A 17188-nucleotide genomic window follows, 5' to 3' on the forward strand; every position below is an offset into this window, starting at 1 on the left:
TTTCATAATAAAGTGATTGCTGGGGACTACAAGGGGTTGGAAGGGACAAAACCAGTTTTGTGATACTATTCAGAATTTATCTGTCTTGCTCAAACTCTGTGAAGCCTCTGAGAGATTCTGAGACTTGTTATCTCAAGAAGTTGGATTGAAAAGCAGATATGAGAATCCAGATGTACTCCTAGAATTCCAACTGCTCCAGAAGCTGAGGTGAGGACTGAGGTTTAAGGCTGTCCTGGGAAAACCTGTAAGACCTCTATCTGAAAAGCAAACTAGGACTGGGGGCATGGCTCAAGCAGTAGACCATTTGCTTAAGTAAGCACAAGACCTTGAGTTCAAGCCTCAGTGCCACCAAAAAAAAATAGTAGTAAATCAATGACATTCTTCTTATTAAATTTTATTATTGCTATTTTATTTTTGCAGTGCTGGGAATTAAATCCACAGAGTCATCCACTGAAGTCAAATATGTTCACACTGAGCTGCAACCCAGCTCTATTACTGCTACTTTTAAAATCAATTATTAGTCTGCAGATGTAGCTGAGTAGAGCACTTGCTTTATGCAGTACATTACAAGTGCATAGTTAAAATCAATAAGCCAAGTGCTGGTGGCTCACCCCTATAATCCTAGCTACTCAGAAGGCTGAGATGTGAGGATCACAATTCAAAGCCAGCCCAGACAGGAAAGTCTGTCAGATTAACCATGGAAGTGGCCCTGTGGCTCCAAGTGGTAGAGCACTTGAACAAAAAGAGTTCAGGAACAGTGCCCTGAGTTCAAGATCCATCACTGGTCCAAAAAAAAAAAATTAATGAACACCTTGAAAGTTTATTCAACTTCTAATATATCCCATATCAGTAGATACTGGTTGACATAAACAAAACTCTCTGGGAGTTTTCCTCAATAACTGTTAAGTGTAAAGGAAATCTAAGCTACAAAGTCTGAGAATCACTGCTCTAAAATGAAAAAGTCTAGTGTGTTCACATGCACCCAGGATAGTGTCCCTAAGAGAGAAACAATGCAGTGGAGATGTAGCTGAGTGATAAAAGGGCCTGCATATACAAGGCCCTGGACCCAGCCCCTTGAGCTGCATACACACACACACACACACACACACACACACACACACACACACACACACACACACACACACACACACACACACACACACACACACACCCTCAAAAACCAAAATTCCCAACTGGTAGGTGGTATGCTTATTGGCTTATTCAATTATTATTTTTTGCTGCAGTGCTGGAGACTACCTAATTCAGGTCCTTGTACTCCCTAAGCAAGCACGCTTATTACTGAGCTAAAATCCTCAACTCCTTAAATGTTAGCCTATTAATTTCATTGCCAGAATTTCAAAATCAGGTTTCATTTGATGTGAATTTTCTGGCCACTACTCAGAATTAAAAAGTACTGGCAAGGGCTGGGAATGTGGCTTAGTGGTAGAGTGCTTGCCTAGCATACATGAAACCCTGAGTTTGATTCCTCAATACCATATAAACAGAAAAGGCCCAAAGTGGCCCTGTAGCTCAAGTGGTAGAGTGCTAGCCTTGAGCAAAAGCAGCTCAGGGACAACACGCAGGCCCTGAGTTCAAGCCCCAGAACTGTTTGCTCGCTCTCTCTCTCTCTCTCTCTCTCTCTCACACACACACACACACACACACACACACACACACACAAGTCCTAGCAATTCTGGCATGTCTTTTCCACCTGGCTATTCCCACTGGCTGGCATCACTTGGCTTGTAGCAAGCCATCCAGTGAGCTACAATCCTTCCTCCTACCGTCCTTGATCTGCCTATTAGGACCTAGTTACTACCCTAAGCTCCAAGGAAAGAAAAAAAAATAACTTATGCAATAAACACGAACAATGAAATATATCAATTAATCAATGCCTGCATTCCTCCAAAGAAGCCAGCTGCAATACATGCCACTTTTCCTGATCAGATTCCCCAAAAGAACTACTTTGATCTCCCCACTGGTATAGATACTATCAAAATGATTCGATTCTAAGGAAAGAAGGATGTGACAGAAAAGGTGTATTGGGACAAGTACCAATCATGGAGACTCACCAGAAGAGCAAGGGAGTGACTCTCTAGGGAACAGGTGAGACCAAGTTAAGCTCCACAGGGTGGGGGTTCAGGTGACAATCAGACCTTGACTATTTTACTTCTGGAAAGCTGGGTAGTCATTTCAGAATACGCATCCAATATCTTTTGATCTGAAAGCTGGTAGTGGGAAGGAAGGGGTCATTAGAACTTGGGTATCTAAAGAAACAAGGAGATAGGTTTGAAAAAGAGGAGTGGGAGATAAAGTTTTGGGAAGAAAAATGTTTAAAAAAGCAATACTGAACTGAGGAGCTATCAGTGGGGAGTTGGGAGGGGGGATCTTGTGTGAGTACAAAGAAATTATTTTAAATTTCTTTATCTCTCCTCACCTCTGAAAGGGACCAAGAGGGTTTTGCAAGGGGGAAAAAATTGCAACTTTTTGTTCTTAAATTGAAGGGGAGGAGAGGATTGGAGAAATAAGTATTAGATGAGATACTGGAAGAACTTGGGTTGGTTTGCTCTAAGTAGAAAAAAATATTTCAAAAAAGGGACTCCAGATGAGAAGAAGGAATTTTTGCTAGGAAGTGACCCCAAAATGGAGTTGGGGTGGTGGGGGGAGAACAAATACTGATTGAAAGACAAAACAAAACACAGTACTTTTGCTAGAGCGTCCTAAAAGTCTGGGAGGGGCGTGATCAGGAAGGCTTAGGAGAGGTTTTTGTTTGCGCTGAAGACCCTCAACTGGGTCTTTCCCCCCTCCAGCCCCTCAACAGTTGTGGGGTGCTGGGCCTAGAAGGGCAGGGCGAATGCAAGGCCGGGGTGCAGCGGGCCCGTGTGGAGGGCGGTCGGGTAGGGCCCGCGGCGCGAGCTGGGGGGCTGCGAGGGGGCAGTTGGGGCCTGGTGGGGCGGGGAAGGAAAGGAAAGCGGGTGCAGCGAGGCCAGGAGCCCCGATGGAGCCTCCTCCAAAAGGGGAAGGGCTGCGGGGGTGCAGCGGGGCCTGTCGGGGTGCAGAAGGTGCGTGCGTGACGCAGGGTGGAGGGCGTCCTTCGAAAGGGAGGCGCCGCCCCCCCCCGACTTAAAAAAGAAATACCGAGGCGAATGGGGGTGTCAGCAGGGGAAAAGGGCTGAAGTTAGAGGAAAGGGGTGGGGGGATCAAAAAGGGGGTGTAGGGAGACAAGGGCAAGGGGGGCAAGGGCAGCAGCAACCGGGTTTTACCCGCCCCCGGGGGCTCGCGCGCCGGGGGGCCTCGCGCCTCGTGCCTCGCGGGCCTCAGCAGCGGCCGCCAGCCAGACCCCACGGCCCCGGGTCTGCGCACGCGCAGCCCGGATGCGCGCGCCTCCCCTCCCCCACGCGGGCCCCGCCCCCCCCACCACCCCAGGGCACGCTGCCTGGCCCAAGGCCTGCGTGCACGCGGCGAGGCCTCTGCGCGCGCGTGCGTGCGTGCGTGCATGAACTCTCCCGAGAGAGCGGCCTCGCACATCGCCGGGGGTCCTCAGCCGCATGCTTGCCCGAGCTGTGCGCGCAAGGCTGGGAGGAGAAGGGGCGTGGTCGGCGAGGGGCGTGGTCTGCACTGACCATGTGACCCACGGTCAGTGGCCAAAGGAGGCGGTTGGTCGCCATTTTGGAGAGCAGGCGGTTAAAGGTGAAGGGATTGGATGAAGGTCAAGCAGAGGGAAGGGGCTGCGGCGTGGGGGCGGGGTGCCATGTGTGCTGTGTGCATTCTGCGGCTGCTCTGAGAGGCAGAGACTGCAGAATCGATGCCAAGCTGCCTGGTCCAGACACCCAACTGCCTATAACAGGGCCCTGATTGGGCCTTCAGGCCTTAATCGTGGCTGCAGGAAGGGGGATCTCCTAAATCAGTAAAGGAAGTCCCCCTTTCTCAGTTCCCCATAGAGGAAATGGGCGTGGAAGAAAAAAAGGTAGTTAAACATTATTTTCTAGGCAATATTAGGGCCACCTTGAGCTGCTACTCAAACGCTGTAATCTGTGTGTGTATGTATACACACTGGGGCTTGAACCCAAGGCCTGGAGCAAGAGCTCAGGTTTCTGGCTGGTGGCTGGTGTTCTACCACTTGAACCATCTGGTATTTTGCTGCTTACCTGTTCTAGATAGAGGCTGACAGACTTTTCATGCCTGGGCTGGCTTCAAACCTCTATTCTCAGGTCTCAGTCTTCTGAGTAGCTAGGATTACAGATGTGAGCCACCCACGGTGCCCAGCTTTGGCAAGTTTTTAGGACAAGAAGAATTTAGCCTTTGCCAACCATTTGCCTTTTCTGGAATTTCTTTTCTTTGTGCTTTTTGCAAGTACCAGGATTTGGACTCAGAGCCTAGACTTAGATAATCCTATTATAGCCAATTTGATCACAGATGTAAACTTTATACAAGCTGTGTGTCTTTTGTATATTAAAGACAGGACGAAGCTTGTCCAACTGAAAGGAGGGCTAAGCTCAATAGCTAGGCAATGCAAATTAAAACCAGATATACTATCACATATTCACAAAGTTGGCTGATTTTTACACATTTCCTATCAGGAAAAACAAGGGGAATGGACACAGTACTAGCAACAAAATGGATAAAGTTACATTGTGGAACAGTTTCACCTTTTTGAATAAAAATTACACATACACCATGTTCCATGATCCAGTAAACCCCACAATCCAGAGTTTGACTCCAGAGAAATTGCTAGTCCTGTGCACTAAGAGGCATACACAATGATAAGTCATAGGCAGCTGGGTTGGACTCTAGATTGGATGATCCTAGAACAAAAAGATGGAAAAAAAGAAAGGAAATTAGAAGTCAAACCATGAAAAACAGAGTTTATTTCATAGGAATGATTTGTGCTTTTTTTTTTTTAACCCCTTTTATTTCTATGGTTGTTGGACACAGAGATGTGTGTGTCCCAGGCTGACCTTGAACTCACCATCTGCCTGTCTCTGCCTTCCCAGTGATGGTACTATTATTTTCACACTTTTGTTTTGGGGGTTTGTGGTTTTGGGGCTTGGACTTAGGACATTGGGGCTGTTCCTGAGCTCTTTTGCTCAAGGCTTGCACTCTATCACTTCAAGCCACAGCTTCACTTCTGTTTTTTTGTTTTGTTTGTGTCGGTCGTGGGGCTTGAACTCTGGGCTTGGGCACTGACCCTCAGCTCTTCAGCTCAAGGCAAGCGCTCTACTGCTTGAGCCACAGTCACTTCCGGTTTTTCTAGTGGTTTATTGGAGATAAGAGTCTCATGGACTTTCCTGCCCAGGCTGGCTTTGAACCACACTCCTCAGATCTCAGCCTCCTGAGTAGCTAGGATTACAGGCATGAGCCACCAGCGCCTGGCTTTCACTTCTGGTTTTTAAGTGGCTAATTGAAGATGGTCTCACTGGGACTTTTCTGTCTGGGCTGGCTTTGAACTGCAATCCTCAGATCTCAGCCTTCTGAGTAGCTAGAAGGCAGGAATCACTGGTGCTCAGCTTGTTTTCACACTTTTGACAAGTGTTTGGGCAAAAAAACAAAACCAGTGGAAATTGGACTCTTTCCATGCCATACAATAATACAGATGTGTTCCCATTTACTAATAAAGTTTTAAATGCAAGCAAAATAAACATATACAGTAAAGTGGCACGCAATATGGTCTTGTTTTAGTTGTTTACTGAGGATTAAACTCGGGGGCTTACGCTCAGCAGATGCTCTGCTACTACTCCCAGCCCAATTATTTGTAAAAAGAGATATTAACCCCTTGTCTAAAGACTCACATTCTGTAAGTGCAAGCATATGAGAAATCAATCATAAGAGGTCAGCAAAAAGGAACTGTGGAAGTAGAAGAGAAAAACAATAAAAGGGAAGCCCCAGCAAAGCTAAGGTAGAAGAGTGCTCTCAGGGAGCCAGGGGTCCACCTGGCCTTGGACTCGACTCTTACACCTTTTCCTATTATCTTTCCCCTTGGGCATGGCTCCGTCTTACTGTGACTCACCTTTTGAATCATTTCCTCCAAGCAATTTCAACCTCCTCACCCAGCCTGCCCTCCAAACTCCTTACCTGACCACTCAACAGCCAGATGTCTTCTCCAAGGTTGCACAACTGGCAGGAGCAAACCACTAAGCTAGCCTGACAGGTTCTACTTGAATTAGAAATCACAGATCTTCAGCAGGCACCAGGCCATCTCCTTAGGTGTCTAGGGTGCTGCTCCATATAAGGCCAAGCCCTACACAGAGAATCCATTTAGGAACTACTGTCACCTATCCCTAAAGTCAAGCTCTCTATTCTGCTCTTTTTTTTTTTTTTTTGTCAGTTGTGGGGCTTGAACTCTGGGCTTGGGTGCTGTCCTTGTGCTCTTCAGCTCAAGGAGAGCGCTCTACCACTTGAGCCACAGCACCACTTCCAGCTCTTTTTTTTTTCTATTCTGCTCTTTCTTTGCTGCTTCTAAGATGAGCCTCTTTGGTCCCCAGCTCCTGAGACCATCCTGTCTCAAGCATTGGGGGAACCTACCTCCTACCTCCTTCCTCCTACCTTCCTGTGTCATTCCTCCTCCTCCTCTCTTCAATCATCTTCTCCCCTCTGCCAGACCATATAAGTCAGAGTTCTTGAGAGGAATAGAGTTTGGATATGTAGAATTATAGAACATGTATAATTATGATACTTAGAGCCCTGTACAAACCCTAAGGGTTCCACATGTGAAGTCCAGCCAGTATATCATGAGAAAGATTTGGGCAAAGTTATGCCATGGAAAAATGAATTCAATCCATCTTCTAGGATACAGATATAAATATTAGGTTGAAATAGAGGGAGAATTGGGCAGGAGGTGAGAAATCTGTGTGAATGGTCCTGTAGCTGGTAATGTTGTGAACCTTGTCATTTGTGTGTGTGTGTGTGTGTGTGTGTGTGTGTGTGTGTGTGTGTATGTGCATGAACTCAGGGCCTGGGTGCTGTCCCTGAGCTTTTCATTCAAGGCTAGTGGTGTAGCACTTGAGTCACAGCTCCACTTCCTGCTTTATGTGGATAGGTGGAGATAAGAGTCTCAGAGACTTTCCTGCATTAGGCTGGCTTCAAACCACACTCCTCCAATCTCAGCCTCCTGAGTATCTAGGATTACAGGCTTGAGCCATTGGTGCCTTTGCAGCTTCTTCTTTTTTCGGTTGTGGGGCTTGAACTCAGGGCCTGAGCGCTGTCCCTGAACTTTTTTGCTCAAGTCTAGCACTCTACCACAGTGCCACTTCTGGTTTTCTGGTGGTTAATTAGAGATCGATCAAATGTGATCATGGACTTTCCGGCCCTGGCTGGCTTTGAACTGTGATCCTCATATCTCAGCCTCCTGAATAGCTAGGATTATAGGTGTGAGCCAACAGCGCCTGCCCTCACAGCTTCTTAAAGCTACAACTTGCCCCCTTGGGGAGTGGACCAGGTTAGTCAATGATTAACACCGTGGGTGGTTGTCTCTCACCCCGTTTCCTTTGGTGTCTATCAGTAAACAGGTGAGAACCCCAGTTTGCTCCCGATATCGGAGGAGGGGCGCCTCCATCCCCAAGGTCACAGTGTACTGGCATGGCTCAGCGTCCCTGGAGCTGTCAGACGCTGGCCCTGCCCTCTGAAGCCCCGCCCCGCGACCCACCCGCAGTCGGCCCGATTCAAATCCAGCCAATGGCAGCGTGTAAACAAACCTAACCCCGCCCATCGACGAATAATTCCGGGAGTCGGACGTAAGGCCCATTTAACCCGGTGAGGAACTGGGGGCTGGACGGAATCTTGACCACGCCCTCACGCTTGGGCCAATAGGAAGGTAGGCTCCGCCCCCCGCACTTGCCGCGCTGAGGACCCGAGGCCGGGCTGGGCTCGCTGCTGCCTGATTTCCCAGCGTTTCGGGCCGGCTCCCTCTGTTCGGAGGGGGTGCGCGCGCGCGCTCTGAGGGCAAAGATCTTCCCGGATTTTTTCCATTTTTCTCCTCTCTTCCTTTGCCTGGGGCAAAGATCCCAGATCTCAGATTAGTGCAACAGTCACGTGTTCTGCTCGAGTGAAACCCTAAACTACAGATAAGAAAGTACTTGGATTGGCCAAATTTTCTTTACACCCGCCAGGGTGAGGGCGGAGCCGACGACGTTGTTTTGACTTTGGAGAGGGCGTGGTTCGGACGGTAAAGCTCTTAGCTATCCAGAGCCAAGGCCTTGGGTTCAAATCCAACATCTTCAAAAAGGAAAAGTGAATACATAGGGTAGAAAATATGGCACTTGGCAGGAAAGCGATCTATTCCTGCTAGAGGCATTATGGAGCTAGTGCACAGAGGTGAGACAAGGCCGATCTCAGCCCTTCTCCTAACTAGGATCACAGATATGAGCCAAGGAACCCAGCTCCAACTCAGTTTATCATCTGGGATTTAACAGTTTATACCTACTTCTTAAGTAGGAAGGGAGCATGGTATATCACGTTTAAAGAAAAGCATTTTTTCCCCCTTGAGCCAGGGGTGTCCCTATGTAACCCAGGCTGGCCTTGAACTTGTAATCCTCCTACCTTAGCCTCCTGAGTGCTGGGATCATAGGTGTGTGCCACTATACGGCGTCTGTTTCCATACTGGCCCCCAAGTTAACCTTTTACCATCCATTTTGCAGCTCCTGTCCACAGGAGATTTCTCAGACCTTACCAACTGCTTCCAAAATAGCATTGACAACTTGTAAGGTCAGCTCTATAGTTTAGGCTCTCAAGGACTGCAGGACCCAGAGCAGAGCAGGAAGGATGTACATTCCATCTGGAAGACAGGGGCTGGGTTCTGCCAGCTCTTCCACAACCCTGGCTCAGTCTAGGGATGGAGGACAGACCACATTACACCAGAGAAACCTGGGACCTGTAGGTATGAATGGTCAAGGCAGGAAACCCAAGTCAGGAGTCTTGTGTTAAGCTTACTTGCTCTATTGCTAAGAGTTGAGCTGTATGGGAGGCAGAAACTGGGGACTCTCTGGGCATCAATACCCTTGGCACCTGTTAGAATAAATTTCCTAACAGCCTGCCAGTGCCCAACTTCAGTCTTCTCCTCCCCCACGGCTGGTAGTTATAACAAGCTCACTAGTGCCACCCTTAAGAGATCCCTAGGTTACAAGGAAGTCCTCAGCCTGTAACTGGGGCCCCACTTCCTGCTCACAAGACCACGGTCAAAACACTCCCCCTTTTTGGACCTACTTTTGTTTACTGTAAGCAAAATGTCTCTAGCTGGAAGTAACAATGTCTCCCCTCCCATCCCCTCACCCCCGTGGGAAATTCTGATTGGACACATGCTCACAAGAAGCTCTGAAGCTTAAGCAAAAGCAGGTCCTGAGTTCAAACCCCAATACCACACACACCAGACACACATACACAAAGCACAGGTCAATCGATCGGGGCAGATTATGCAAAAATAAGGTCTCAAGGGATACATTACTGTTTGCCTTCGGAGGGGTCCACATAACTTCCAAGAATCCCAGATAACCACTGGGTAAATTTATTAACTTTTTTTTTTGGGGGGGGGAGAACGCTCTAGCTCTAGGTAGCCCAGGTTGTACTCAAAACAAGATCCTGCTGCTTCAGCTTCTGGAATGCAGGGATGACAGGCATGCCTCACCCCACCCAGCTTGGAATTTATAGTTTTCAAGGAATTCACCATCAACAAAACAAACAACCGGCATTTCCCCAGAAGTTCACTCCTCCCAATAACCCTATCAGACCTGTCGTTTTACCAGGATTTTTTTTTTTTTTGGGTCCCATCGTGGGGCCTGAACTCTGGGCCTGGGCGCTGTCCCTCAGCTCTTCAGCTCAAGGCTAGCACTCTACCACTTGAGCCACAGCGTCACTTCCGGCTTTTTTTCTTTTTGCTTATGTGGTGCTGAGGAATTGAACCCAGGGCCTCATACATGCAAGGCAAGCGCTCTACCACTGAGCCACCTTCCCAGCCCTTACCAGAATTTTTGAGATGAGGTAATGGAAGCACAGAGAGGCCAAGTAATTTCCTCAACACCACACAGAGACAAAAAACAACAATTAAAAAGTGGATGTAAAAAACAGCATGTGAACCAGGAACTTGACTGGCTTAAAACACGTCTCCAGCAGTCATTTACTAACACATTTATTAACGATTACGCTATTGTGCACCTCCTGGGTGCACTAGCTTAGCTAGGGTCCTGGGAAGACAGAAGGGGTTAAGAGACCAGGATAGGAGTCTCCGCCCACCCCGCAGGGCACACAGTGGGCGCTCACCCAGCGTGAGGGGCATGGCCGCGAAGATCCGCGGGTCCCGTCCGCCAGACGCTCCCGGCCCAAAGATCGGGGGGATGGAGGGGTGGGAAGGGGGGAAATCCATCGAGGCTGTGCCGAGCCGCAATCTCAGACTCGGGTGAGGGATCGAGCCACAGCCCAGGTCCAGATCTGTCACCCCCTACCCCCGCCCAAAATCCCCGTAGCCGTCCACCCGGTCGGTCGGATGCCGAGCTCCTGCGCGGCGCCACCTCGGGACAACTCCAGCCTCCAGCCTCCATCCTCCACTCTGCTATGACCTCCGGCTTCCAGAGCTCGCCCTGGGAGGGTCCTCCGGCCAAACCACCGGCCCCTAAACGGGCGCCCCCTCCTCAGGTAAGCTCGGCTCCATGGTGGGGGGGGGGGAAAGGGAAGCGTCTGAGCGAGCCCCCGCCTCCTGCCGCCCGGACCCCGGCTTGCGGCGGCCGACAAACTGCACCCTAACCGGGGCAGGCGCACCGCAAGCCTTGGGCGGAGCAAGAGCGAGGGGGCGGAGCCCCGGCATGCGCAGCTTCCCATTCGTTATCCATCCCGCCGCTCGGATTGGCGGTGTGATGATTGGTTCTTTAAGGCGTGTAGGCGGGGCCTCCTTAAGCTCAGCCCCCGTGGAGGGCGGAGGGAAAAGAGGAGGAGGAAGAGGAGGAGGAGGAGGAAGAGGGGGGGCGGGACACAAAACCTTCAAGGTTTTTTTTTTTTTCCTCCTTTTGCATTTAGTTTTTTTTTTAAATCATCTTATTTATTTATTTATTTATTTTTTGCACACCCTCAGGGCGCTCCGGGGAGCGGGCGCGGGCCCGGGGCGCGCGCGGGCCGAGCGCGGGGTGGCGGCGGGCCCGGGCGCCGCGGAGCCGCCGCCGCCGCCATGCGATCAGGCAGTGCGCTGACCGGCCCGGCCGGCCGGCCCCTTCTGGGTCCTCCCTGTGCAGCCCGTGCGGGGCCGTCCCGGAGACCCCGCGCCGACGGCTGCTCAAACATCAGGGTGAGTTTCTCACAATGTAGCAATTTCTCTTTAAATCTCTTAACTCTCTCTACCTGCGAGTCGGGGCTGTGACAGGGCGCAAAAGCGAGGGGGGGAATGGGGGTTGGCGGCGAGGGTGTGTGTGGGGGGAGCCGGAGCCGGGGCCGAGCCCCCCCCCCCGACACACACTCTCAGCCCCCCAACCGGGGCGCAGCGCCCGCCGCCTCTCCGCTCTCCTTTTTTTTTTTTTTTTTTTTTGCTCGGCGGCGCCCACCATCATCTTCAACCCACCCCACCCCGGCTCTCTCCCGCCACCGTCGTCACCCCGATCTTTCGGGGACCCCCCCTTTTCTCCCTATACACACACACACACACACATACACAACCGGCGGCCCCTGCCCCAGCCCGGCTCCCGGTGCCTCCCCGGCCCTCCCGCCGGCGGCCCCGGATACAATGGAGCGGCGGAGAAGCGAGACCCGACGTTCCACGGGGGGAAGGGCGGGACCCCCCCTGCCTCGGGGGACCCCCGCCCCTCGCCCGCTCCCCGCCTTTCGGGGTGTGTGTGTGTGTGTGTGTCGGGGGAACCGATGAGGGCAGTGGGGCAGCCGGTGGCTATTTCCCGGTCCGAGGCGAGCGAGCCCTCCGTTTCTCCCCGTCCCCTGCGCCCCCTCCCCAAAACGCTCTCATGGATCGGGGAGGGGGAATGTGGGGGTGCCGGGACACCTCGGCCTGCTGGGGAGGGCTGGATGGGGTCTCCCCCTCCCCGCCGCCCCCAAACAATGAGCGTAGTTAACTTGCCCCCCACCTCCCCGAGCCAGGGACCGGGCGGGCCCCCGCCCCCCCAACCCCAGCCAGCGGGCCCCAGAACTGGCGAACGTTACTGGAGGGGAGAAAAGGGGGGGGAGTCCCAACTCCTGTCATGCCCCCCCCCCCGATCTCCACCCGGACGGGCCGGGAAGGGGAGGCACCAGGCCCAGCCCGGGCACCGCGCTCGGGTGGTGACCTTTAGACAAAGGCAGCCCTTTCCCGGGGGTGAGCCCGGGCCTCTCCGGGCCCCTCGACGGGCACCGGCGGGAGGGCGGGCGGGAGGGAGGGATGGCGGCGGAGGAGGAGGGACGAGCCATCTGGTTTTCCCATCCCTGGCTGCCCCCTTCGGCTGCTTCCCGGGCTCCTGTCACGGGCGGCGGCCGGGAGAACCAGGGTCTGCCCGGCCCTGCCCGGCCCTGCCCGGGCCTTGGTCGGCCGCCAGCCGGGAGGGAGGACCGCGGCGCGGGCGGGCGGGGGCTGGAAGGCACCGTGGCCGCTTCCTCCCCGCGCGCCTTTGTTTTGCTTTGTGGTTCTGAGCAGCTGAACCTCGGGGCTAGTGGGGGTCAGAGGCCTCGGGGTCACCTCTCTTGGGGGAGGGGGGAGAGTCTTGGTGACAGCTCCGACATCCCCCCCCCCCAGGCTGTGGGTACCAGTTGGTGCCCAGCCACCCCCGTCCCCTTCTTGCAATAAAAATCTAGGGACACCTTTACCCCCCCCTCCCCCCAGACTCTAGGCCTGAGATTTAGGATTAGCTTTCTGGCTTTCATGCTCTCTCTGCATCTGGGCTGGGGGAGGGGGGACCCTGTCAAGGGGGACACACACCCCAGATGGAGAAATGGGAGACAGGTCTCTCAGGGACCATCCCTTTCCTCTGCCCCCATGGACTTCCGGGGCAGAGTTACCTCCCCTGCCTTTCCCCAGACCTTCCCCCTCTCCCAGAAGCCGGAAATAACCACAGCTCTATATGGGAGGAGGGGAAGAGTATTATGGGTTGTCAAGTGCTACCAACCCCGAGTCTGTTATTGTCCCCATTCTCCAGGCGGGCTCACTGAGGCCCAGAGGGATTCAGGAGCTTGCCTCATGTTTTGTTTACATGGCTCTGCCATGGGAAAAGGCCAATCTGTGAGGTCTTTCCTCATGTCTTTGTGGCACACTCTTGGCCTTTGGATTTCAGGGGTCCTGGGTTCCCCCTAAAGGAGCAGGGAATGTTTCCTCCTGAGATCTGGTTTAGGGAAGGAGGGAGGGATAAAGAACAGCTGGAAGGGTAGGGACTGCCCTGTTGGGGTCCCTGATCCTCTACCCTGTGACCTGCTGTCATTCTGCCCTGGGATGCCAGCTGACTGGTCAGGCCACGACCTCCTGTAACCTTCCAGCAGACCGGTCACCTCTTGGCTCAGTGTCATGCGCACATGACAATAATTAGAGTTGGGATAACTGACCCTAGGTGGGAAAGCATTGTCCTGTGGGTGTGGATGCTCGGGTGAGCAGTGAGGCCTCTGGCATAGACTCCCCCCCCTCAAGTAAGGGGAGAAGGGGGGGACTGGAGCTGACAGGGGCGGGGGCGGGAGGGGGGACAGGGCTGGCCCCAGCCAGTACATCCACTACCAGGTGTTGCTGGTGATCCATTTTCTGCCAGCTGAGGCCATGGCTGTTGGTGGGGGACCCACTCCAGGCCAGGCTGCAGGGGTAGAAAGGGGGAGCTGCCAAGTTGCTCTCAGCACTGGGGGATCCCTGTGGCTTTAGGGAGTCCCCTCTCTGATGCTCCTTGCAAGGATAGCAGGCATGGGGAAGAGACTTCCTGGAGGTTGAGTGAGAAGGGAAGGGTGGAGGCAAGGGAAGCTTAGAGCTGCCCTCTGTGGGGGGTGGGGGGAGAGGATAAGGGAGGAGATGCCCACAGCTGACTTCCTTCCCAGAGGCCTCCGGGGCCTTGGCCAACTTTTTGTGGGGGAGGGGCTGGGGTGGGATATGGAGTCTGTCTGACACTACAGAAGGTCCAGAGAGGGACATTTCGGATAGGAGGGGAGGCCCTGGGGTGCAGGAGCAGCTGCCAATCCTCCCCAGGCACTCCCCCCCAACCAGCCCCACCCCCACCTACCAGGCTGTCTTGACTTCTGGTCTCAAGAATGCACCAGGCTGCTGCGGAGGGGGGGGGGGAGCTAATTGGAAACAGGGAAACAAGGGCCTGGGATGGGATGAGAGCCTGGTTCTCTTCCTCCTGGCTGTTTTGGGGGAGGTCTCCTGAAAGGTGTCAAGTATAGCCTCCCTGTGAGCAGACACAGCATTCTTCCCCCTCCTGGCATCGCCATGTCTGTCCGCTCTCTCTTGCCTGAGTTTGCTCCCTCAGGGTCACACCATGTCAGAGCCTGGTGAATAGTCTCCAGGGCGTCCCCCAGTTCTTCCTGCAGCACCCCCCATTCGTGTTTTGTCCCCGTTGACTAGAGCCTTTGTGTCAGTGACATGCAACTTTCCCCATCCAGAGGGAGAGATTTCTGCGTGGCGTCTGTTTTGGTTTGGGGGGGTGGTGGTGGAGCTGGTGGCAGGGGAAGCAATGTTCCCAGTTAAAATTCCTGAGGGCCTACTGTGTGCCCAGGCCCTGAGGATCCATCTGGAAATTAGGACTCAGCCCAGCAGGAACCCTGAATTAGCTGCTGCAGGGTTTGATTAGCTCTGTCTGGGTGGCCTCAGCTGCCACCAGGGAAGAAGTCTCTCTCTCTTTCCCTCTCTCCCTCCCTCCCTCCCTCTCTCCCTCTCTCCCCCTGCCTCTCTCTCCCTCCCTCCTTTCCCTTTCTCCTTTTATTCCCTTTTCCTTAAATGATACATACCCATGGGACAAATTTCAAATTCCAGAGACACAATGTCCCCTCTCTGGCACCTTTGGTGTCCCTAGCTCTCTTCCCCAGGGACAGACGACACCATTGAGAGGTTCTCTGTGTGTACCCGTTGTGTCTTCACTGTGCCCACATGCTAATGTGCTCTCCTGTGGTTGGGCATGTTGTTTTTACCTTATCTTCCCCCCCCCCCCGCCCCCCCCCCCCACCACATGTAGATCTTCATCTTTTTCTTGACTTTGTTGTATTCCACTGGCTGGACAGACCTTGTTTTCTGTCATGGGCGTGGAGGTGTGGCTCAGGCAAGGGGTCCACTGGTATAGGTCCTGCTGGGAAGTGGTTGTGATTGGATTGCTACATCAGGATCTGCAAATCGGACTCCCTCCTCCCTCCCTGTTTTTTGTTTTTTTTTGGGAACAGAGTCTTCCTATGTATCCTGTAAGTTTGAAGATGGCCACCTGAGTGCTGGGATTACAGGTGGGCGCTACTATTCCTAGCTGTGTTCTTTTTTTGTTGGTCATGGGGCTTGAACTTTGGGTCCCTGAGCTGTTCAGCTCAAGGCAAGTGCTCTACCACTTGAGCCACAGCTCCACTTCCGGTTTTCTGATGGTTTATTGAAGATAAAAGTCTCATGGATTTTCCTGTCCAGGCTGGCTTTGAACCATGATCCTCAGATCTTAGCCTTCTGAGTAGCTAGGATTACAGACATGAGCTCCTGATGCCAGGCTGCTGTGTTATTTCTCTAATGTTGTAGTTTGAAAGGAGTTATTCTCTGTCCTGGTCAATCTCAGTCAACCTGTCTGCTAGGCCTAGCTCTCTTTGCCTCAGTGACCTTGCTCTTCTGCCTATGGCCAGCATTACATGCCTGTTACTTGTTGGGGGACAGGAGTGCAGACCCTGGAACCCGACTGTCAGTTTGAATCTTGGTTCTGCCACTTGTTGGCTTTGGCAAAGAGCTGGCTGACTCTGGGACTCAGTCTTCCTCTCTGTTGAGTGGGTTCATCTCTGGCCCTACCTTGTCCGGTGGCTGCAGTGTTATGTGACATTTGTAAAGGTTTTGGTAGTCAGTGTGGCTGTGACATTTCAGGCGCTTGGTATCTTTTCTGCCCTTCTGGGTTGTGAACCCTCAAACTGGCAGACACAAGATTGAATAAGTGTGGTTTTGGTGTTGATGGCACTTGAGTTTTAAATTCAGGGCCTTCTGCTTTCTTTCTTTGTATATGCTGGTTCTGGGACTTGAACTCAGGGCCTGGGTGCTGTCCCTGGGGTTTTTGTTGTTGTTGGGTTTTCTTTTTGCTCAAGGTTAGTACTCTACTACGTTATCCAGAGCTCTACGTCCAGCTTTTGGGTAGTTCATTGGAGATGAGAGTCTCACAAACTTTTCTGTTTGGACTGGCTTCGAACCATGACCCTCAGATCTCAGCCTCCTGAGTAACTAGGATGACAGGTGTGAGCCCACAGCACCCTGCCCTCTCTGCCTATCATAGGTATACACCTCATAGCTAGGCTACAAGCGATCCCTTCCTTGGTAGGGGCAGTACTGGAATTTGAACTCAGTGCCTTGGACTTGGTAGTCAGGCAGGCACTCTAGCACTTGGGCCACCCCTGTGACCAGAGCAGTTCCTTCTTGTTTCTCATTTTTCTGGTCTGGTCTGCTGCCAGCCAGGCATACCGATTCCAGGAATTCGCAGATGACACTGGCAGTTAGTTGTTCTCACTGTGATCTGCAGACTCTTGGCATTGAGTTTGGGCCAGGCACACGGGGCCTGTTTTGCCACTTGGGAGAATGGACACAAGGGACAGGGGCAGCTTGCACCATGCCTGGCATGCTGTGATCATGACTGTGATTTAAGTTACGTTTCAGGTTAGTAGGTGAGGTCTCCTATGAGATCAATACCCAAGCACCATTGCCTTCCCCAGAAGTTAGCCTTTAGTTGGCTTTGGTTTGGTGCTGAGGTTTGAACTCAGGTCCTCCCACTTAAAGCTTTTGGTTTTAGTTTGTTTTCTTTTCAGATAGAATCTGTGTGCTTTTGCCAAGTTGGCCTCAGACCATGATCCTCCTACTTCTGCCTCCTGTAGCTGGGATTACAGACGTGCGATTATGCCTGGTCCGTCCGTATTTATTTTGGTGATGTTGGAGGTGCTTGTGCTAATCACATCCTGTGCCACTGCGTCCTGTCCCTCCTCCCCAACCAGGGCTGGCATTTTAAGCACTAGGTAACATTTAGGGCAGTAAAGCACCCACCGGACTGGAGAGAAAAGCCTAGCCAGCCAGCTTTGGTGGAAACTTCACCAGTGTCTTTCCTAACAA

General features: G+C 52.5%; 2 protein-coding genes across 5 annotated transcripts in view; one reads left to right on the forward strand and one right to left on the reverse strand.

The window, feature by feature from the left end:
* The window catches only part of LOC138814502 (zinc finger protein 541-like), a 28959-nt gene extending 21373 nt beyond the window's left edge, over positions 1-7586 (reverse strand). For 2 of the 4 annotated variants that reach the window (XM_070003414.1, XM_070003405.1), the window contains exon 1: positions 7475-7586. In XM_070003414.1, the coding sequence (XP_069859515.1) occupies positions 7475-7577 (103 nt within the window). In that variant the 5' untranslated portion in view covers positions 7578-7586. The other 2 variants (XM_070003425.1, XM_070003435.1) reach the window with 2 other exon arrangements.
* Positions 7587-11181: 3595 nt separating this feature from the next.
* Positions 11182-17188, forward strand: part of LOC138814516 (BRD4-interacting chromatin-remodeling complex-associated protein-like) — a 35049-nt gene continuing 29042 nt past the window's right edge. The window contains 1 exon segment of the mRNA XM_070003448.1: positions 11182-11263. The gene's annotated coding sequence lies outside the window, so the exon portion shown is untranslated.

Source organism: Dipodomys merriami, unplaced genomic scaffold (assembly GCF_024711535.1).
Source record: "Dipodomys merriami isolate MVZ:Mamm:240054 unplaced genomic scaffold, mDipMer1.0.p SCAF_106, whole genome shotgun sequence".
Classification (NCBI taxonomy): domain Eukaryota; kingdom Metazoa; phylum Chordata; class Mammalia; order Rodentia; family Heteromyidae; genus Dipodomys; species Dipodomys merriami.